The 15,936-nt window shown below is 40.7% G+C and overlaps 1 protein-coding gene across 1 annotated transcript; it reads left to right on the forward strand.

The window, feature by feature from the left end:
• The first annotated feature begins 1,074 nt into the window (after positions 1 to 1,074).
• Positions 1,075 to 13,037, forward strand: cnn3a (calponin 3, acidic a). Its single transcript, XM_034149601.1, has 7 exons — positions 1,075 to 1,307; positions 9,877 to 9,998; positions 10,092 to 10,158; positions 10,291 to 10,428; positions 10,534 to 10,650; positions 10,931 to 11,077; positions 12,023 to 13,037. Exons 1-7 carry the CDS (start codon positions 1,251 to 1,253, stop codon positions 12,362 to 12,364), a joined length of 990 nt encoding a protein of 329 aa, XP_034005492.1. The 5' UTR covers positions 1,075 to 1,250; the 3' UTR covers positions 12,365 to 13,037.
• Positions 13,038 to 15,936: the final 2,899 nt, after the last annotated feature.

The following is a 15,936-nucleotide window of genomic DNA, read 5'->3' on the forward strand; positions in this document are numbered from 1 at the left end:
AAGAGTTCTGGGATGATTTGTTGAACTAAACCGAATAGGAGGAGGGAAGACAAGGAGCAAAAGTTTCCGAGTCAGTGGACTGACTCTGGCGCTATTTATAGGATAGATCTCAGAGAATCTGGAGAAGAAACACCCAGCTGTAGGAGAGTACAACTCCTCTCTGTTTGTTCACACTGACCACTCATACTGGATCACTTTAGCCCATAGCGAATCAGTAAACTGGATTTTGGAGTTTCTAATTGAGTGAAAACTGGGCAACTGATGGCTCTGTGACATGTGCAAGACCAACAAGTTCATAAAGTAGGTGTTGGTGTGACACTGTAAAATCTATAAAAAAAACTACAAACTGTACAATAAGTATCTGTAAAAAGCTAGATAAGTGTTCCTGATGAAAGGGTTCACTCCTACAGAGGCTTAGTCATAGAAGAGTAAACACAGCTGCAGCTAATGGGAGTTCAAATGGATACGCCAAACCATTTAAATTAAATTATTTCCATTTAGTCTGTTCCAAAGTAGATTTAGGAATCATTGGGCAGCTTGTAGAGAATTAAACATTAGTTTCCTGATTGCTAAATGACTGCGTCAATGGAAAACCAGATCACAGTGTTTATAATGCATTTTCATAATCAAATTGGAATTAACATTTCAATCTGCTCCGCAGTACAGCTGGGTAGGATTTTAAAATGAAATGTATAAAAGGTTTCATTTTAATATAGTAATAGAAGGCCAAAACAAATAGGTGAATATGAACATATAACTTGGATGTTGCATTTACATTTTTACTTTCAGATCATTATGTGGTAATTTAATACTGCAAATGGATGAATTTAAAATGTAATTTAATTTCAGTTTATATATGGGCTTCAATAGATAATACTGCATCAGTAGTACTTTTACTTCAGATAGTGATAATAGTTATATTCAAGTTCAAAATCTGTAGTGTGATACAGTCTATGAACCATCCTTGAGGAGCAGCAGGAGGGGGAGGGGCCTATTCAAAACCAGCCCCGCTGATTGGCTGCTGAGCCGCGTCCATTATTTGGGGCAGTTTTTTGCACAGTGAGTGAGAGCTGCAGAAAGCTCAGTCTCTGGTCCTCTCCTCTGAGAAACTCACGGAATACTTTCCTCCTGTCTGCGTGTTCAAGAGAGAAGCAGCTGCAGCTTATAGGAGTCCTCCACAGCAGCATCTGTGCTACACTGTAGCTAAGGATACTCTTTCGGGTTTACAAGAAGAAAAAACGAACAAGAAAATGACACATTTTAATAAAGGACCGTCCTACGGATTATCTGCAGAAGTGCGAAGCAAAGTAAGTATTTACCTTTGTGTTTCAGGGGGGGGGTTACTCAGACACTTTGAGAAGTTAACAAAGACTTTTTGGACCTGAGCCATAAACACATTGCCCGTTAACGCTGGCTCTTTCTCCGGGAGAAAAGCAACACGCCGAGCACAAAGCCATTCAACTAAGTGCCAGTTTAATGTGCATTGGCGAATGGTGAACGCTGCCTAAACTTTGGGAATTTTCCAGACATTTCGGTGCTCTTTTCAGCACATAAAAAGTCAAGAATGCGTTCAAACGGTAAACTAACAAAGGCAGGAGAAATAAATGTGAAATGTGATCCAACAGTTGAGATTTTAGTACAAAAGTCCAGCGTGAAAGTGCAGCTCCTTGACTTTAACGGTTTAAAGTTGTGTGTTCGTTATAGTAAACCGTGTAAAACATTTTGTTAAACATTAAGCAACTTTATCCCCCCCTCAATTATGGAAAACTCTCCTTTTACCCTTGTTTATGCATTGGTTTAATTTAAACTGCAGTCACAGCTTATTTTGTTGACTTTGCCCACCGTGTGTTTGCATTGTTAACATTACTTTTCATTATTTAATTAAAGGGATATGATAGAAATCCAATTGTTTGTGAAGGGAGGGGCTCGAGTGTCTGGGTCCTGGCATACATATGTGACATGTATTGATTTCCAATGTGTTGTCTGATGATTGCACTATTTTAAAGTTAGATTGCCACGTAGCATTAATGGTATTTTAGTAGCTTTATGGTATTAAGTATGATAATAAAGGAAAGTGTGCAGCAGTGCAACAGGAGGCTACACTGCAAAAATGAGTCAGTTTTTAAATAAAGAGATATAAATGATGTCTGTCTGGATGCAGACTGGTGGGGGTTGTAGGAAATGTCCAATGGATGACATCATCAGAAAATCATTGCACATTGACTTTAGTGCATTTTAATGGCATGTGTTGCATTATAGTGACACGGAGAAGTTTATTTATAAGTACTTTAAAAAAGGGACAGTGTTTTCAATCATGAACCACAAATCACATGTGCCGCTCACCATTTTTAAAGCTCCCTGTAATTTCCAAATGTTTTTCCATTACTTCAGCACACATGGATGGCTACTGGTTTAACAGTGCTGTGAAATGTGTTGACCTGCAGCAGTTTGGTCATCCATCATAAGGAACGTCATATCTGATTTTAGTGAAGTTTGAAGTTGTGCAAACTTGGTAAGACAAGTCCTCCATATAGATTATTGTTGGCCTATGATGCTAAAACTGGTGATTTTCCATAATACCAGTGTCTTACCAAGGATTGTTCAGTAAGTAGCTTGTTAAATGGAGAATAATAGAAACAACTGTTAGTAAACCACAATGCAATCCAACCACAGGGACTTAAGGCAACTTTAATTGGACATCCCTACTGTACACACAACAGTCAAAGTTTAATATGGCTGTTGATTTCAGTTGGGTCAAAAAAATGCTGCATTAGTATTTTCCCAGAGTTTCCAGCACGTTTATCAAGTGGGCAGTATGACGGCTGACTTTATTTTGTACTTTATATCCATTTCATAACTTTTTGGGAGCGGAAATGTATCTTTACTGACAAAAGAACATTGACTTTTGACAAAACAACAGCATGGAAATCGCTCTTCAAGAACATCTTGTCCATGTTGGCCTGAAGCTGAGGTTCAAAGTTACTTTTCAACTTGTCCATTCAGTAGCTGCTCCTGGAGAAATGCCCAGATTGGATTGGAGATCTACAATTTCATGTCACTTCAGTAAACACAGACCTCCAGAGGTATGGAGTTTAGGTGTGAACTTTTAACCTTGTGTGCTGATGGGATTTGCATTACAGTGTTGATTATGGAATTGAATTAGTCAACCACTTGAGATGTCCCGCCCCTTAACCTATCATGTACAATGTGTTGGAGCTCTATCCAATCAAAGCCGAGTGTTACAGGGAACTTTGTGATTTTACCCGTTGCAGTCGATTTACATGCACACAAACCCTATATAGCACACTCCAGGAAAGGGAAAACCCCCAAAAGCATAATAGGGCCTCTTTACATTTTCCATTTGGAGGTATGTGTATTCTAAACCCGACTGTAATGTGTCAACTGCAGTCACGTAGACCCAGTTAATTGCAGAAAAACCTCCTCTGTCGGGGAGTGCACATAAATAAAAGGAGGATGTCAGGCGGGGGCCCATCTGGGTTCCATTGCAGTGGTGTGATCAGTAGCCCATGCTCCGAGCTGCATACATCACATTCCTGAAATCCTTCAGCACAAACCCCTCGATGAGGACCCCATCCATCGGCCCACCGCCTTTCACTTCCACTCTGCTGTGAGCATCAGGGTTTTTATAGTTGGGTAACATTTGGATTAAAAACAAGTCAGCTGTGGTGCTCTTTCTCGCTGTAGGAAATACAGAAAGTAAAGTGGATTTGTACACGACAGGGTATTCTGGTTATAATATGAACATATACAGATTGTATTTATCTAGTTATTACCTCAACTTGTAAACCTAATCATAGGTTGTGAATGATTACCATATTGTTTTTGTTAACCAGTAATAATATAAAAAGCCATTGGCATATTTTTGGATCTCACGTCCCAGAGATCGCCCTCTTGTAATTTTTCCTGGGAGTGTCGCCACAGACACCCAATTTGTAACGCCAAAATTACAAACACTTTGATCAGAGGGCCAAAGCTTTAAACAGCACTCACTGTTACCTCATTCTGCGATAGTGACCTAACACTACTCGCAAATATTGTAAACGTGGGAAAAAGAGATCACATGCAGCCTCAGTTAATATATTAAACGTGGTGCTTATAGGAGAGAAAGAGTTGTTTGATCTGAACTGGAATCAGTATCGACACTTTATAAGCTGTAGAAGGAATATTATAAACAACAGGAAACAGAAAACCGGTCCATTGTGCAATAAAAGTGAATTATTTTATCAGTCAATAAAAGGCTTTGGAAGCACATTCATGTTTCAGGGGAAATGGAAAGCAGATAGATTTCCTTTGTGTGACTGGAAAAAGAAACTGGCCTCATGGAACATTTAAAAATTATTACATTATTCTGTATATTTTATTCCCTTTTCCTGTTTTAAATCCGGCTCATAAAGACAGGCAGTTATGTGCTTTGCGTACAAAGAAAAGTGAAACCAGAGACTCTCGAGCTTTCCGGGTTATCTTGTCTTTTTTATTTCAAGAGCTCTCACTTGACTTGAGGTGTTTGCTAAAGGTCTGACTGGTCTTGCAACAACTCTCTGCCGTGAGTTTCTCAGCGTGTCTGCTCAGATCACAGCTTTTCACTGGGGTCGTGAACTCTGAGTAACACATCAGGATCTGCCAGTTTGTATCGACTGCTAAAAGCTTCAAACATTTCTGTCAAAACTGGAAAGTAAATCCCTTAATCTTGCGAAGCAGATACAGGAGAAGACGGCAGATATGGGAACTATGCTACATAACTTTATTTCCATCGTTATTTTGTATTTATTTGACTTTGTCCGTCTTCTCAATGCTCTAAGTCTTCAGCAAGACACTCCATTAAGCTATGGCACGATGGAATGAAACTACCTTTTTCAATTGTGCGGTTACCATAAAAAAATAACTGGTAAATCTAACATTGGATATTATTAGGTCACCGAGAAAAGCATTATAGCCATTTTTTATGCCTTCCCTTTGCTGATATAAAATGTCTTGAAACGCTAACCGTAGCATATGACTGAATTCTTGAGCGTCTCTCCCACCCCCGTCCTGGAGCGTCTGTTTGTTTTGCCTGTGGGTGGCGTCCGGCGGGTCCTATCAGCAAACACATTGATTGTGTTAGTGTGTGCAGAGCTGCTGGAGAGGAGAAGTCAAACAGCTCTGGTGTAACTGATGACAGCTCAGTTAGCCTGGAAAACAGACCTCCTCCTGACAGACGAATCTACGCCTATCTTTCTGTGGTTTATCAGCATATTTATCGCTCAATGTGAGGAATATCTCAAAGTGGACTGATTAAAAAGCAAACCTGCGTCACTCTGAAATGCATAGATACTCTTGTGACGGAGCTTTCACAATCTGGAGGTTAAATAGACTGTATGCTATCACTCATTTTCTATTTAGTCTTCGTCCTGTGTCCTTGATAGTTTTTAATCATGTTTATTCAACCTCATCCATATGTTCCTTTTGCCAAAGTGCAGTTGGACAAAAGTCAGAGCATTTTGAGTGTTATCTTCAAAGACAACCCTAAATATTTTCTTCATTCTTAGTTAGTTTATTTAGGTTATGAAGGTCTTTTTTTAGTCATCAGTCAAGTTCACATTTTTTCTTTAAATACAGTGAAGTAACCAGTTAAGTGCCTTGTGTACCAAGACACGTTGAATTTGAAAATACTGCATATAGTATTCAAGCACTAGAGATCCATCTTTTCCTATTTTTCAAGACTTGCATTGTGGTTGATTAATGTGATTAATGTATGTATAAAATGTTCAACTGATATCGCAAGTTGACGCCTGTTGTGACTAAAGACCCAAATGTATTCACCCTAATTTGATTCAAACCAGGACATCTTCAAATTTGAGAGGCTAAAAACGGATCATCTAATTGACTATTGAATGAATCATTGCCGTTTTATGAATGTCTGTCTGTGCTGTGTTGCCGACTAAGAAGCACAGTCGTCATAGCGAAGGCTCTCGAGTAATGTGCTGACAGCAGAGTTCTGCACATCAGTGTGTTGTGAGAGCAGCCTGTGATTACCCAAGCAGAGAGATGTCTCCAATTTAGACTCGCAGGAAAGACTCCCTTCCTGAGGCTATTGTTCAGCTCCAGAAAGATAACACATTTATCATGTACACCGTCCTCACTTATATGAATGGAGCTAGTCCGGTGATGCTGAAAAACGCTGAGTTCAGGGTTGTCCGGCAAAAAGTTTGAACCACGCTCAACTTTTACAAACATTGTTATAACTGGCCAACCACTTACTGCACAAGAACACATTCCTGGTGGATTACTTGGTGTCGTCAGTGCTGTGTTTATGCAGATTTTAAGGTTACATTATAACAGTTTTGATCACTTTCCAGAGTATAACCATGTCTCGTAGTTTCATAAACCTCTGTGAAGTTATTTGGCGTTTTACAACCCTCATAGATCTATTTCTTCAACTTGACTTCCCAGTTTTAATTTGATATCTCAACAGGGCCTGATAAAGCAAACCCGTCAGCGTTGTTTCAGGCCTGTTTTCCATCTGAACAGCCACTTAGTAAAATTGTTAGGTGCAGGCTTTCTCGATTCTTTCTGCTGTTAGGATTGTGTGGAGCAAAATGTTCCAGACACTGCACTTTGCCTGTGGCCTTCAGTCTTTGATAAACACATTATTGTTTAACAGATTACTGCTATTAGCAATGTGGCTACCATCAAATTGGAAACTACAAGTTGTAGACTAAAGTGGGGTTTCTGTTTGCTGCAGGTTAAAGGTTTTGCTGAAATGTCCAAATGATAATCTTTACTAAATCTTTGGGTTAGACTTTGACTGGAATCCTTTGAAAGCAACTGTTGTTTTTTCAACCGCGATTGGGTTTGTTGGTTTGTTTGTCAAGATTACGGAGTGACTTTTGGCCAGATTTCCATGAAACTTGGTTTAAGGGTGTAGCATTGGCCAGGAAAGAAGCCATAACATTTTGGGGCGGATACAGGCTGGTCTTGGCAATCTGAGTATCCATCTAGTTGGCTTATGTATGTTGTTCATTTGTCCTCCTACTAATCAATCTGGTCCCATCATGATTTACTGTTTACTCTGAATGTCTTTTGAGTTTTGGCTCCTTGGGGAGGAAACGACCAGACGTATGAAGAGGATACCCTGTGTTTTGGGTAATTGCGATGGGCATAGCATCGTATACACTATATAATTAACCAAAAAAGGTTGATTATTCGCTGACAGATGAATTGATGGAGGAAATAATGAGTAGTTGCAGCAGCCAGATCTATTCTTCTCTTGTGAAACTCTGACTTGATGACACGGCTCCGCTCGCCACACTTTGTGGTATGTTGGGAGTTTTTCATGCGCCGGGATGGTTATATATTAATGAATAGCTGCCGCTCTGTTTGCTCAGCCTTGGTTCAGGACTCGGCCATGTGTATGATGTGACAAAATGCTAAGCAGCTTCATGCTGATTAACCACTGTGGTTGGATGGTTTTGTTATGTTTCACAATACTATCAGCCGTTCTTATCTGAATGCCTGACTGAAACTGGTTCAGACTACATAACTGTGATTGTTCATTCCTGTGAGAGTGTTAAACAGTAGCTCTGAACCCTTTTTTTAAAAATGTGAGCAGTTTCATGCTGTCATCAGGAAATGCTTTTGGGAACAGAGATGAAATGGCGCAGGGGTTTGTCGGATTTTCCATTCCAGCTGGCTCACATTTCACCCTTCCAGATTTTCCCCTCAGAAGCTCAGTTTCCATCGTAAGAATCGGATCCCTTTTTCCAATGCCTGCTTTTTTCCCCCTTTATTTCCTGAGAGGTTTTTGGCAATCTTAACTGCCGGGAGTCGTGAAGAGAGAATTACTCCCCCTCTCTAATCATTCCAGCTCTTCGGCTCCTCAATGGGGTTCCTCTCCTCTGATATTATGAGTAGTGGAGAAGATGTAACCTTTCACTGGGGCACAACATCCTGTTTGGCTTTTAACGAGAGCCAGGAGGAGGAGAGAGGATATGAGAAAAATTCATATTTGTGTTTTCATTTCATGACGGCAAGACACATTTCTGACTGTGCAATGCACTCAATGTTATAGGTCATATAACTAACTAAAACTTTGCCAATAGGTTATTCCTTTCAGTAATTGTCTATGCAGAAATGAGGAAAATAAAGAGCTTTTTGAACATTAAAGCATGGAGACATGTCACGGTAGAGACACTAAATACAAATATGAACCTGAATGAGCACAATACAATATGTCCTCTGTAATAATGCAGAAAAACGATGTGCTCTGCAGGTGACAGCTGACATTTTCAGGGGGGTAAATATTTCTGTGGTATGATAACTGCATAGCAAGACAGAACAAGAAGAGAGGTGTACATATGGACATGGAAACATGGGCTGGATACCTGCTGTTGTTGTTTCAGACATTTCATAGATTGAGTGGTTAATCAGTTTGAAAAGCAACATAATCTGCAGATCAGTAACTAGTTGATTCAGGACACAGGGAATATTTTGAAAATGTGAATGAGAAATTTCGTGTTTTGGAGGAATCGCATCACTAAGAAACAAATACTATAGAAGAATTAAAGCTGCACAATAATCGAAATGTATCAAAATGTCCAATGGTCAAATCACAGGAAGCACACTGTTTGTTAAAGGCTAAATGTGTGTTGAAAGACTTTTTGAATGAAGCATTGTGGAGATATCCCGGTATACAAATGGTATTTTCCGGACTAAACTAAACATATTTATTTTTTATTTACAAAACATCCAACTATAAACTGATGAGTCCCTCAATCATATCTCAATTGAAATATCAGTCAAAATATTCGCCATTAGTTATTTTTTCCAAATTCTGCAGCCCTTAAACTAGAGCAGGTGACTTTGAAGAGTAAACAATACATTCAGTGTTTTCACGGTGAAATAGTGGCGGCTCACTGAAACCTCAGATGGTTTTTATCTCTGGGATTCTTCTCCGAGTGTAAACTGAGTGGACTCTGCGCCCGGCTGTGGACGAGCAGTCTGTGGGATGTTTACTCTGTGTCAGCCAACACTTAAACTCTGTTTAGAGATGGGAGGATTACTGTACGGATTAAATCTCTCTCATTGCAACACTTTGTCCGTCTAGTGTGGAGGAACTGAGGGTGTGATTAAGGGTTTGGTACACCTGAAACAGTATTTAGTCAAATGTGTACTTCAATAACATCTAAGTATTTACCTGTTCTCCCTGATATCTCTCTCTGAGCTCTGTGTTGTACATGACTATGGGCACTTTCAGACTGTTTCTCTTCGAAGGCAGGGTGGTTGTAAACTGGAAAAGTGACAGGATTATCTGTGTGAAGAATGACTATTAAGAGCTTCAGTTAAAGGTTAAAAACCGGTCCCTCCAATTGTGGAAACGGTCAAAAAGAAAACAAGATGAGAAAAGAGTAGTTCATTCTTTGTTTCTTCTTAGGTTTCACACATCACTGAAAGCTAAATTACACTCAAGTAAATTGTGTCATTGCTTGTTTTTTTTATGCATGTTTCTTGTCTTAGTTTGAAAGAGACTTCTAATGAGCTCAAATCAAGTCCATTTATATTCCATGATAGTTGGAAAGTCTGAGTATTGTTATTATGATATGTTTTGTGTGAACCAGTCAGTGTACGGGACATTTCCTCATGTTCATGAAGGGTCCCATTGTTCCTGTGGTATGTGTGTCAGTGTATGCAATACCTGTGTGGATCTAAGCATCTCATATTACAACTTATTATACAACCTATCGAGTGGTTTGACTTCTTTGTACTCCCTATCATCTTTACATGATTATTTACTACTCAACTGACGAGTGAAAGTACATTTATATCAGACCTACAGTCTCTTTCACAGCAGCAGGTTTAACATGATGTGTTTTCTCTCAGATTGCTCAGAAATATGACACACAAAAGGAAGAAGATCTCCGATTCTGGATTGAGGAGAGAACACAAATGCCCATTGGAGAGAACTTCACGAAAGGCTTGAAGGACGGAGTCATCCTCTGCAAGTAAGTATCCCACAGAAACATGGCACGGCAGATAAAAGAGATATCCTCTGGGGTTTTACGTCTGATTCATGTTGTGCTTTCCTTTCTCTTAAGTCTGATTAATAACCTGCAGCCTGAGTCAGTGAGGAAAATCAACCACTCACAGCTGAACTGGCACAAGGTAAGACACTCATGAGCTCCAGACTCATTCATGAAGCTTTCTCTGCTTTATTTGTGCTGTTGTTGCTTCCTCCTGGTTTTGTTGGACACCCAGCCCCCATCATTTCCTCTTTTTTTCTTTTTTCCATTGCAGCTGGAAAACCTTGGGAATTTCATCAAAGCCATCCTGGCCTATGGCCTAAAGCCCAATGACATCTTTGAGGCCAATGACCTGTTTGAAAGTGGGAACATGACTCAAGTCCAGACCACACTGCTCGCGCTGGCCAGCATGGTGAGGACAGGGGGGCATTGTCCGCTGAGGAACACATTTTCTATTGTTGCAGGAAATACATCTAATGTCATGTCAGGGCTTTGATGAGCATGTTCTCTCTTCCAGTCAAAGACCAGAGGTTCGGACACAAAGATTGATATCGGAGTGAAATATGCAGACAAACAGACCCGGCATTTTGATGACGAGAAGATCAAGGCCGGTCAGTGCGTCATCGGGCTGCAGGTAACTCTCACTGGAGATAAGGGGATTCTTATGACAACTCATGAACTGGATGTAACTGAGAGCTTGTGTTTAGTTTAAATATAACCACTGTAGTTCCAGAGAAATAAACAGAGGCTGCCTTTTCCCTAGAGAGTCTTATTTCTACTGCGGTGAAGCAACCATTGGAATCTAATTAAAGCATTAAAATAAATAAAAGGTTGTGTCATGAGGTAAATGTCATTTAAGGAAAACAACTTACGCTGATGTATAATTGGGATTTCCTATCTTCCTTTGTCCTCAGATGGGGACAAACAAGTGTGCGAGTCAGGCAGGGATGACTGCGTACGGCACCAGGAGACATCTGTATGATCCAAAGACCCAGACGGACAAACCCTTCGACCAGACCACCATCAGCCTGCAGATGGGAACCAACAAAGGAGCCAGCCAGGTTGAAACCCACTCCTCTGTTTATGCTTCTCTTATTAGATATTTTTATTTCCAACAGATCCCGAGAGGAGACTTAAACGGTTAAATACTAGAAGGGCATAAAGAGAGCAGACCCTGCCAAGGCTGTTCCCATAAGTGAAAAATAATGTGTAAATCCACCCAGGAGTCAGATCAGCTTAAAAGTTTAATGTGTTTTTGGCACAACAGCCAAAGTTGACACGGGTAATATCACTTACAGTACAACCCTCACTTCAAAAAACTTTAAACAGATGTACTTCCTGGAACTTGTCCAATTAGAACAGAGTGTTTAGCAGAGATGGGAAGTAGTGGAGTACAAATACTTCGTTACTCTACTTAAGTACATTTTTCTGGTATCAGTACTTTACTCCACTACTTATTTTTCTGAGGACTTTTTACTTTGACTTCTTACATTTTGAACCCAAATACCTGTACTTTCTACTTCTTACATTTCCCAAACAGGCTGGTTCCTTTAGTTTTGATCTGTGTTTGGTGGCGTGATCATTATTATTTAGAGTCATTGCGTGCCTATTGATTTGAACACGATCCGTGTATCCATCATTTCCTGGTCTTCTCTAAAGAAGAGGGACCAATGAAAACGTTGTCATGTTGCCGTTGTTCAGCATGGAAACATTCATTAGCTAACAATGACATTATTGTTCTATTAATATAAAGGGAGGTCAGGTACTCTTTAAAACAGCTGGTAGTTATGGGTACTTTTTACTTAAGTACATTTCAAAGCCCTCTTTACTTTTACTTGAGTAAAGAAGTCAGTACTTTTACTTTTACCAGAGTATTTTTAAACACGAGTGTCTGTACTTCCACTTGAGTAAAGGATGTGTGTACTTTTGCCATCTCTGGCGTTGAGTACCAGTGTATGATTTCCACCGCCATCATGTTAACTTTCCGCTCCCCCCCCCACCCTCAGGCGGGCATGTCGGCCCCCGGGACCCGCAGAGACATCTACGACCAGAAGACGGCGCACCCGCCGATGGACAACTCCACCATCTCCCTGCAGATGGGCACCAACAAGGTGGCGTCCCAGAGAGGTATGAGTGTGTATGGTCTGGGCCGACAGGTGTACGACCCCAAGTACTGCGCCCCCCCCACAGAGCCCGTGGTCCACGCCAACGGCAGCCAGGGCACCGGCACCAACGGCTCGGAGATCAGCGACAGTGACTATCAGGCAGAGTTCCCAGAGGAGGAGTACCAGGGAGCGTACCAGGACGAATACAGCCCCCACTACACCGACCAGGGCATTGACTATTAGAGGAGACCCCCACCTCCACATCAGTATTACCTAGTGTATTTTATAAACCACACAACAGAGCAAGTCTTTTGCTATCCTCACTATGTTTTTTTCCTTCTTCTCGGAGCATACAATGAAATGTTGCTTTCCTTCTTCACCTTTTTTTTAAGGCTGCGAGAAGCTGTAGTGGCATATATTAATGAGACAAGAGTGATGATGATGATGTTTTAAGCTTAAGAGCATTCCCTTTTTTTAATACCCACTTTTTTTTAAAGATGTTTAAATGATGGAGGTAGTGATAACGTTGTGGGCTGGCGGTGTAGCATCAGGTGAAGCTGCTGCATTCAGTGTGTGTTCCTGGACTGAAACTGGGCTGATGATCCACGTGAGAGGAACGATATGTTTTATCTTCATCTTATCCAGCCTCTGTCCAGTCAGACTGGAATTCCTTCTTTTATTTTTACTTCATGTAATCACTAGATAGTTTCCTTCTTTTAATCAGACGACCAAACCCAAGCTGACTTTTACTCGACAGACGTACTTCCTCGTTCCATTAAATGACCTATATTTTCATATTATTCCTCTTGTATTCTCAAACTGTATTTATTGCAATGTCTCTCATTGTAAAGCAGTCCACTGTTATATGGTTTGTAAAGAAAATGGTATGTTATAAATAAAGCCTTAAATTCTTCAATTCTGGGACCCTGTCTGCACACTATTGTTACAGAAATCACAACATTCATTGCTACAGCTTCAAAGTGGTTATATAAGAACATATAAAGTCATTTCATGCTGCACTGCCTTTAAGAGGGGACATATGGGAGTGTGTACTATTCATAGTTAATGAATAGCAACGAGCAGTAACAGGAGGATGGTTAAAAAACGATTATAGCCCTGATGTTTGTACAAACAACGGTCACGCATGACTTCATTTTAAACTAAGTGGAATATAGGCATCATATGATGGCTAACTCAATATTATAGGGGTTTTTTGTTTATCATTAGGCTTAAAGGCTCTGTCTTGTGATGCCCTGTCTTCATTTGTTTCAATTCGGCAACAAATCCCATGTGCATCAAATCAATGTTTCGTATCAACTGCCAAAGCCTGATATATATATTATCACAATCTTCCATAAAACGCACCAACAAATATTAGATAATAAAGAAGAAAAACAATTAAGAAGCAAATATTAAAAGAATTGGAGTAAAATGAACTTTATTTTTTACGTAAGCATGTTTGTTTTAATTAGTGATGTTGCCATAAGCCAAAATTGACAGTAACTGTGATATCTAAAATACAGACCTTGTCAAGGGATTGCAAAAACATTTTTCATAGCAACATCCATGACAAACGGGGAGATAAAACTGTCTGGCTGTGAAAAAGGAAACAAGCATGGCTAACTTTAAACTAATCTTTGATCTTATTTATCAGTGCTCTCCATTGTCTGTACAGTTTCCATACTGTTCCGCATGTTTACTCTCTAAGGTCATAATGAGTGTTTACAAAAGCCATGCAGATTGTTTTGTGATGCCACCCTGAGCCCCTGCACCCTCCTGGTTAAATTTAGTCATCTCTCATTGTGGATCAAACAGGCTCTGTGTCCTTCAGAGAGCGGAGGACAAAGAGTGAGCAGCCAATGGGCTTCATGAGAATGTGATGGCATTCATTCAAAGCCCCCCCCACCACCACCACCACCATCCCGTCCGCTGCTCAGGAATAATCACCGCTTTGTGCCGGCCTGAGGAATCCAGGGTGAAAACGCAAGACTCAATTATAGAGAGGGAATCCAAAAAAACATGGTAACCGCGGCAACCACAGAGGGCCCTTTAGGGGAGGAATGAAAACACACAACCCCGTCCTGCAGCCTGAAACCAACACGGTGGTGCTGTGGACCCTCCCACTGCTCGAGGGCCAGAAACATGTCAGGGTGGGGGGGTTTGTGATAAATGATGCAGCATTTTCATTGGCCCAGAGGTGAGCCACAGCATGGGGCTGCCTCAGGTCGGTGGTGTCAAACCTGAGCAGTTAATAACACCGCCTTCACGTAAGAATTTGTGAGGTTTGTGGATTTTAGCTGACTGGTTAAACCCTGCAGGATGACACAGCAGATCCTCCTCCTGAAGGACGCTCTGATGAAGGCCCACAATTCATCATACCACAGCTTTGAACTAAATGATTAGAAGTTAAGTGTGTCTTGGTTGTTAGTCAGACCCTGGTTAATGGAGTACACACATCCTTCACGCAAGTAGAAGTACAGATACTCATGTTTAAAAAGTACTGACTAAACATCTTTGTTCAAGTAAAAGTAAGGAAGAATGGGCTTTGAAATAAAGTAGCAATAACTACCAACTGTTTTATCAATCAGAGTCAATCTGGTAACTGGACCTCACTTGATAGATCATTCAAGAACTTATATTTCCAATTGTAATACTGTCATTGTCATACATACACTGCTCATGTTGTCTGACTTTAGGCTGAAATAGGCGCTCATTGACTGATGATCACGCCACCAAATGCAGATTTAAACTAAAGCCTGTTTTGAACATGTAAAAACAGTAACGGTATTTCGCGAGTAAAAGTTAAAAGTTGTGGAGTAAAGCACTGATACCAGAAAAAGCTAATGAAGTACATTAACAAAGTATTTGTACCTCACTACTTCCAAACCCCCGTTATTGCAGGATTAAGTGACCATGAGGAATGCTGCAGCTTCAGGAGCGGAGCAGTCTGTGGAAACACTCCCAGTCTGGACTGTATTAGCATGGGAGTTCCCACTCTCCTGGTCCTCGGGCTATAATTCAATGCACCTCTGCACGGGTGGGGGGGGCAGATGAACTGTGCAGAGTGCTGGCAGACACATGGGTGGCTGGGATGTTTGATTTCCAGCCACTGACAGGACGCTGATGATCCTGAGCTAAACCATGGCTGACGGGGAGCATCAGGACCTCAATGGCAAACTCAGTGGAGGGAAGACTCTGACACAAAATGGCCACCAACCACAGAAGAAAAACACTTTCACACAGTTATATATTGACACACAAGAGCAAGGAACAGTAAAAACAATGTATGTATGTGCCAGATATATTCATAAATATGTATAAAGAAATTAGGCAAAAAGCTGCCTCTTTGTTGGGGGGAGATACAAGTATGTCATGGCTAGCAGCTACATTTCATTATTAATATCAGTAGTTAATGACACTGTTTCTCTGGTTTACTTAGCTTACTTAAGAGTGGAGAGAGACTGAACATCCTTGAATTAATTAACTTTAACAGTCAGCTGCTCAAAATACTTTCCACAAAGATCACTCCCCCTCCTCCATTGTGAAAGCTTTAGTGCAGAGGTGAGTCAGGCTGAAGTTTATTGCACTGATGGAGCCTACAGTGTGTTTGGTCTCAGAGAATGTAAGCCTGCACACACATCACAATTACTGTAAAGGCCTCTCATTGACAAAAAGCATTCCCTACCCTGAACTCTAATTACGTTCCAACAAACTACAGTGAGGACACAAGGTCAAAGGTGGACAGACGGTCAGGATGTCATAGGAAGTTTAATACAAGAGATTAACGTTTCAAATGAATGTATGTATTTATTTGG

Source organism: Trematomus bernacchii, unplaced genomic scaffold (genome assembly GCF_902827165.1).
Source record: "Trematomus bernacchii unplaced genomic scaffold, fTreBer1.1, whole genome shotgun sequence".
In the NCBI taxonomy this organism is placed as follows: Eukaryota; Metazoa; Chordata; class Actinopteri; order Perciformes; family Nototheniidae; genus Trematomus; species Trematomus bernacchii.

Coding starts and splice junctions, on each gene's coding strand:
- cnn3a (XM_034149601.1), top strand. CDS start 1,251: ATGACACATTTTAATAAAGGACCGTCCTACGGATTATCTGCAGAAGTG. Junction 9,999..10,091: donor GACGGAGTCATCCTCTGCAA/GTAAGTATCCCA, acceptor CTTTCTCTTAAG/TCTGATTAATAACCTGCAGC. Junction 10,159..10,290: donor CACAGCTGAACTGGCACAAG/GTAAGACACTCA, acceptor TTTCCATTGCAG/CTGGAAAACCTTGGGAATTT.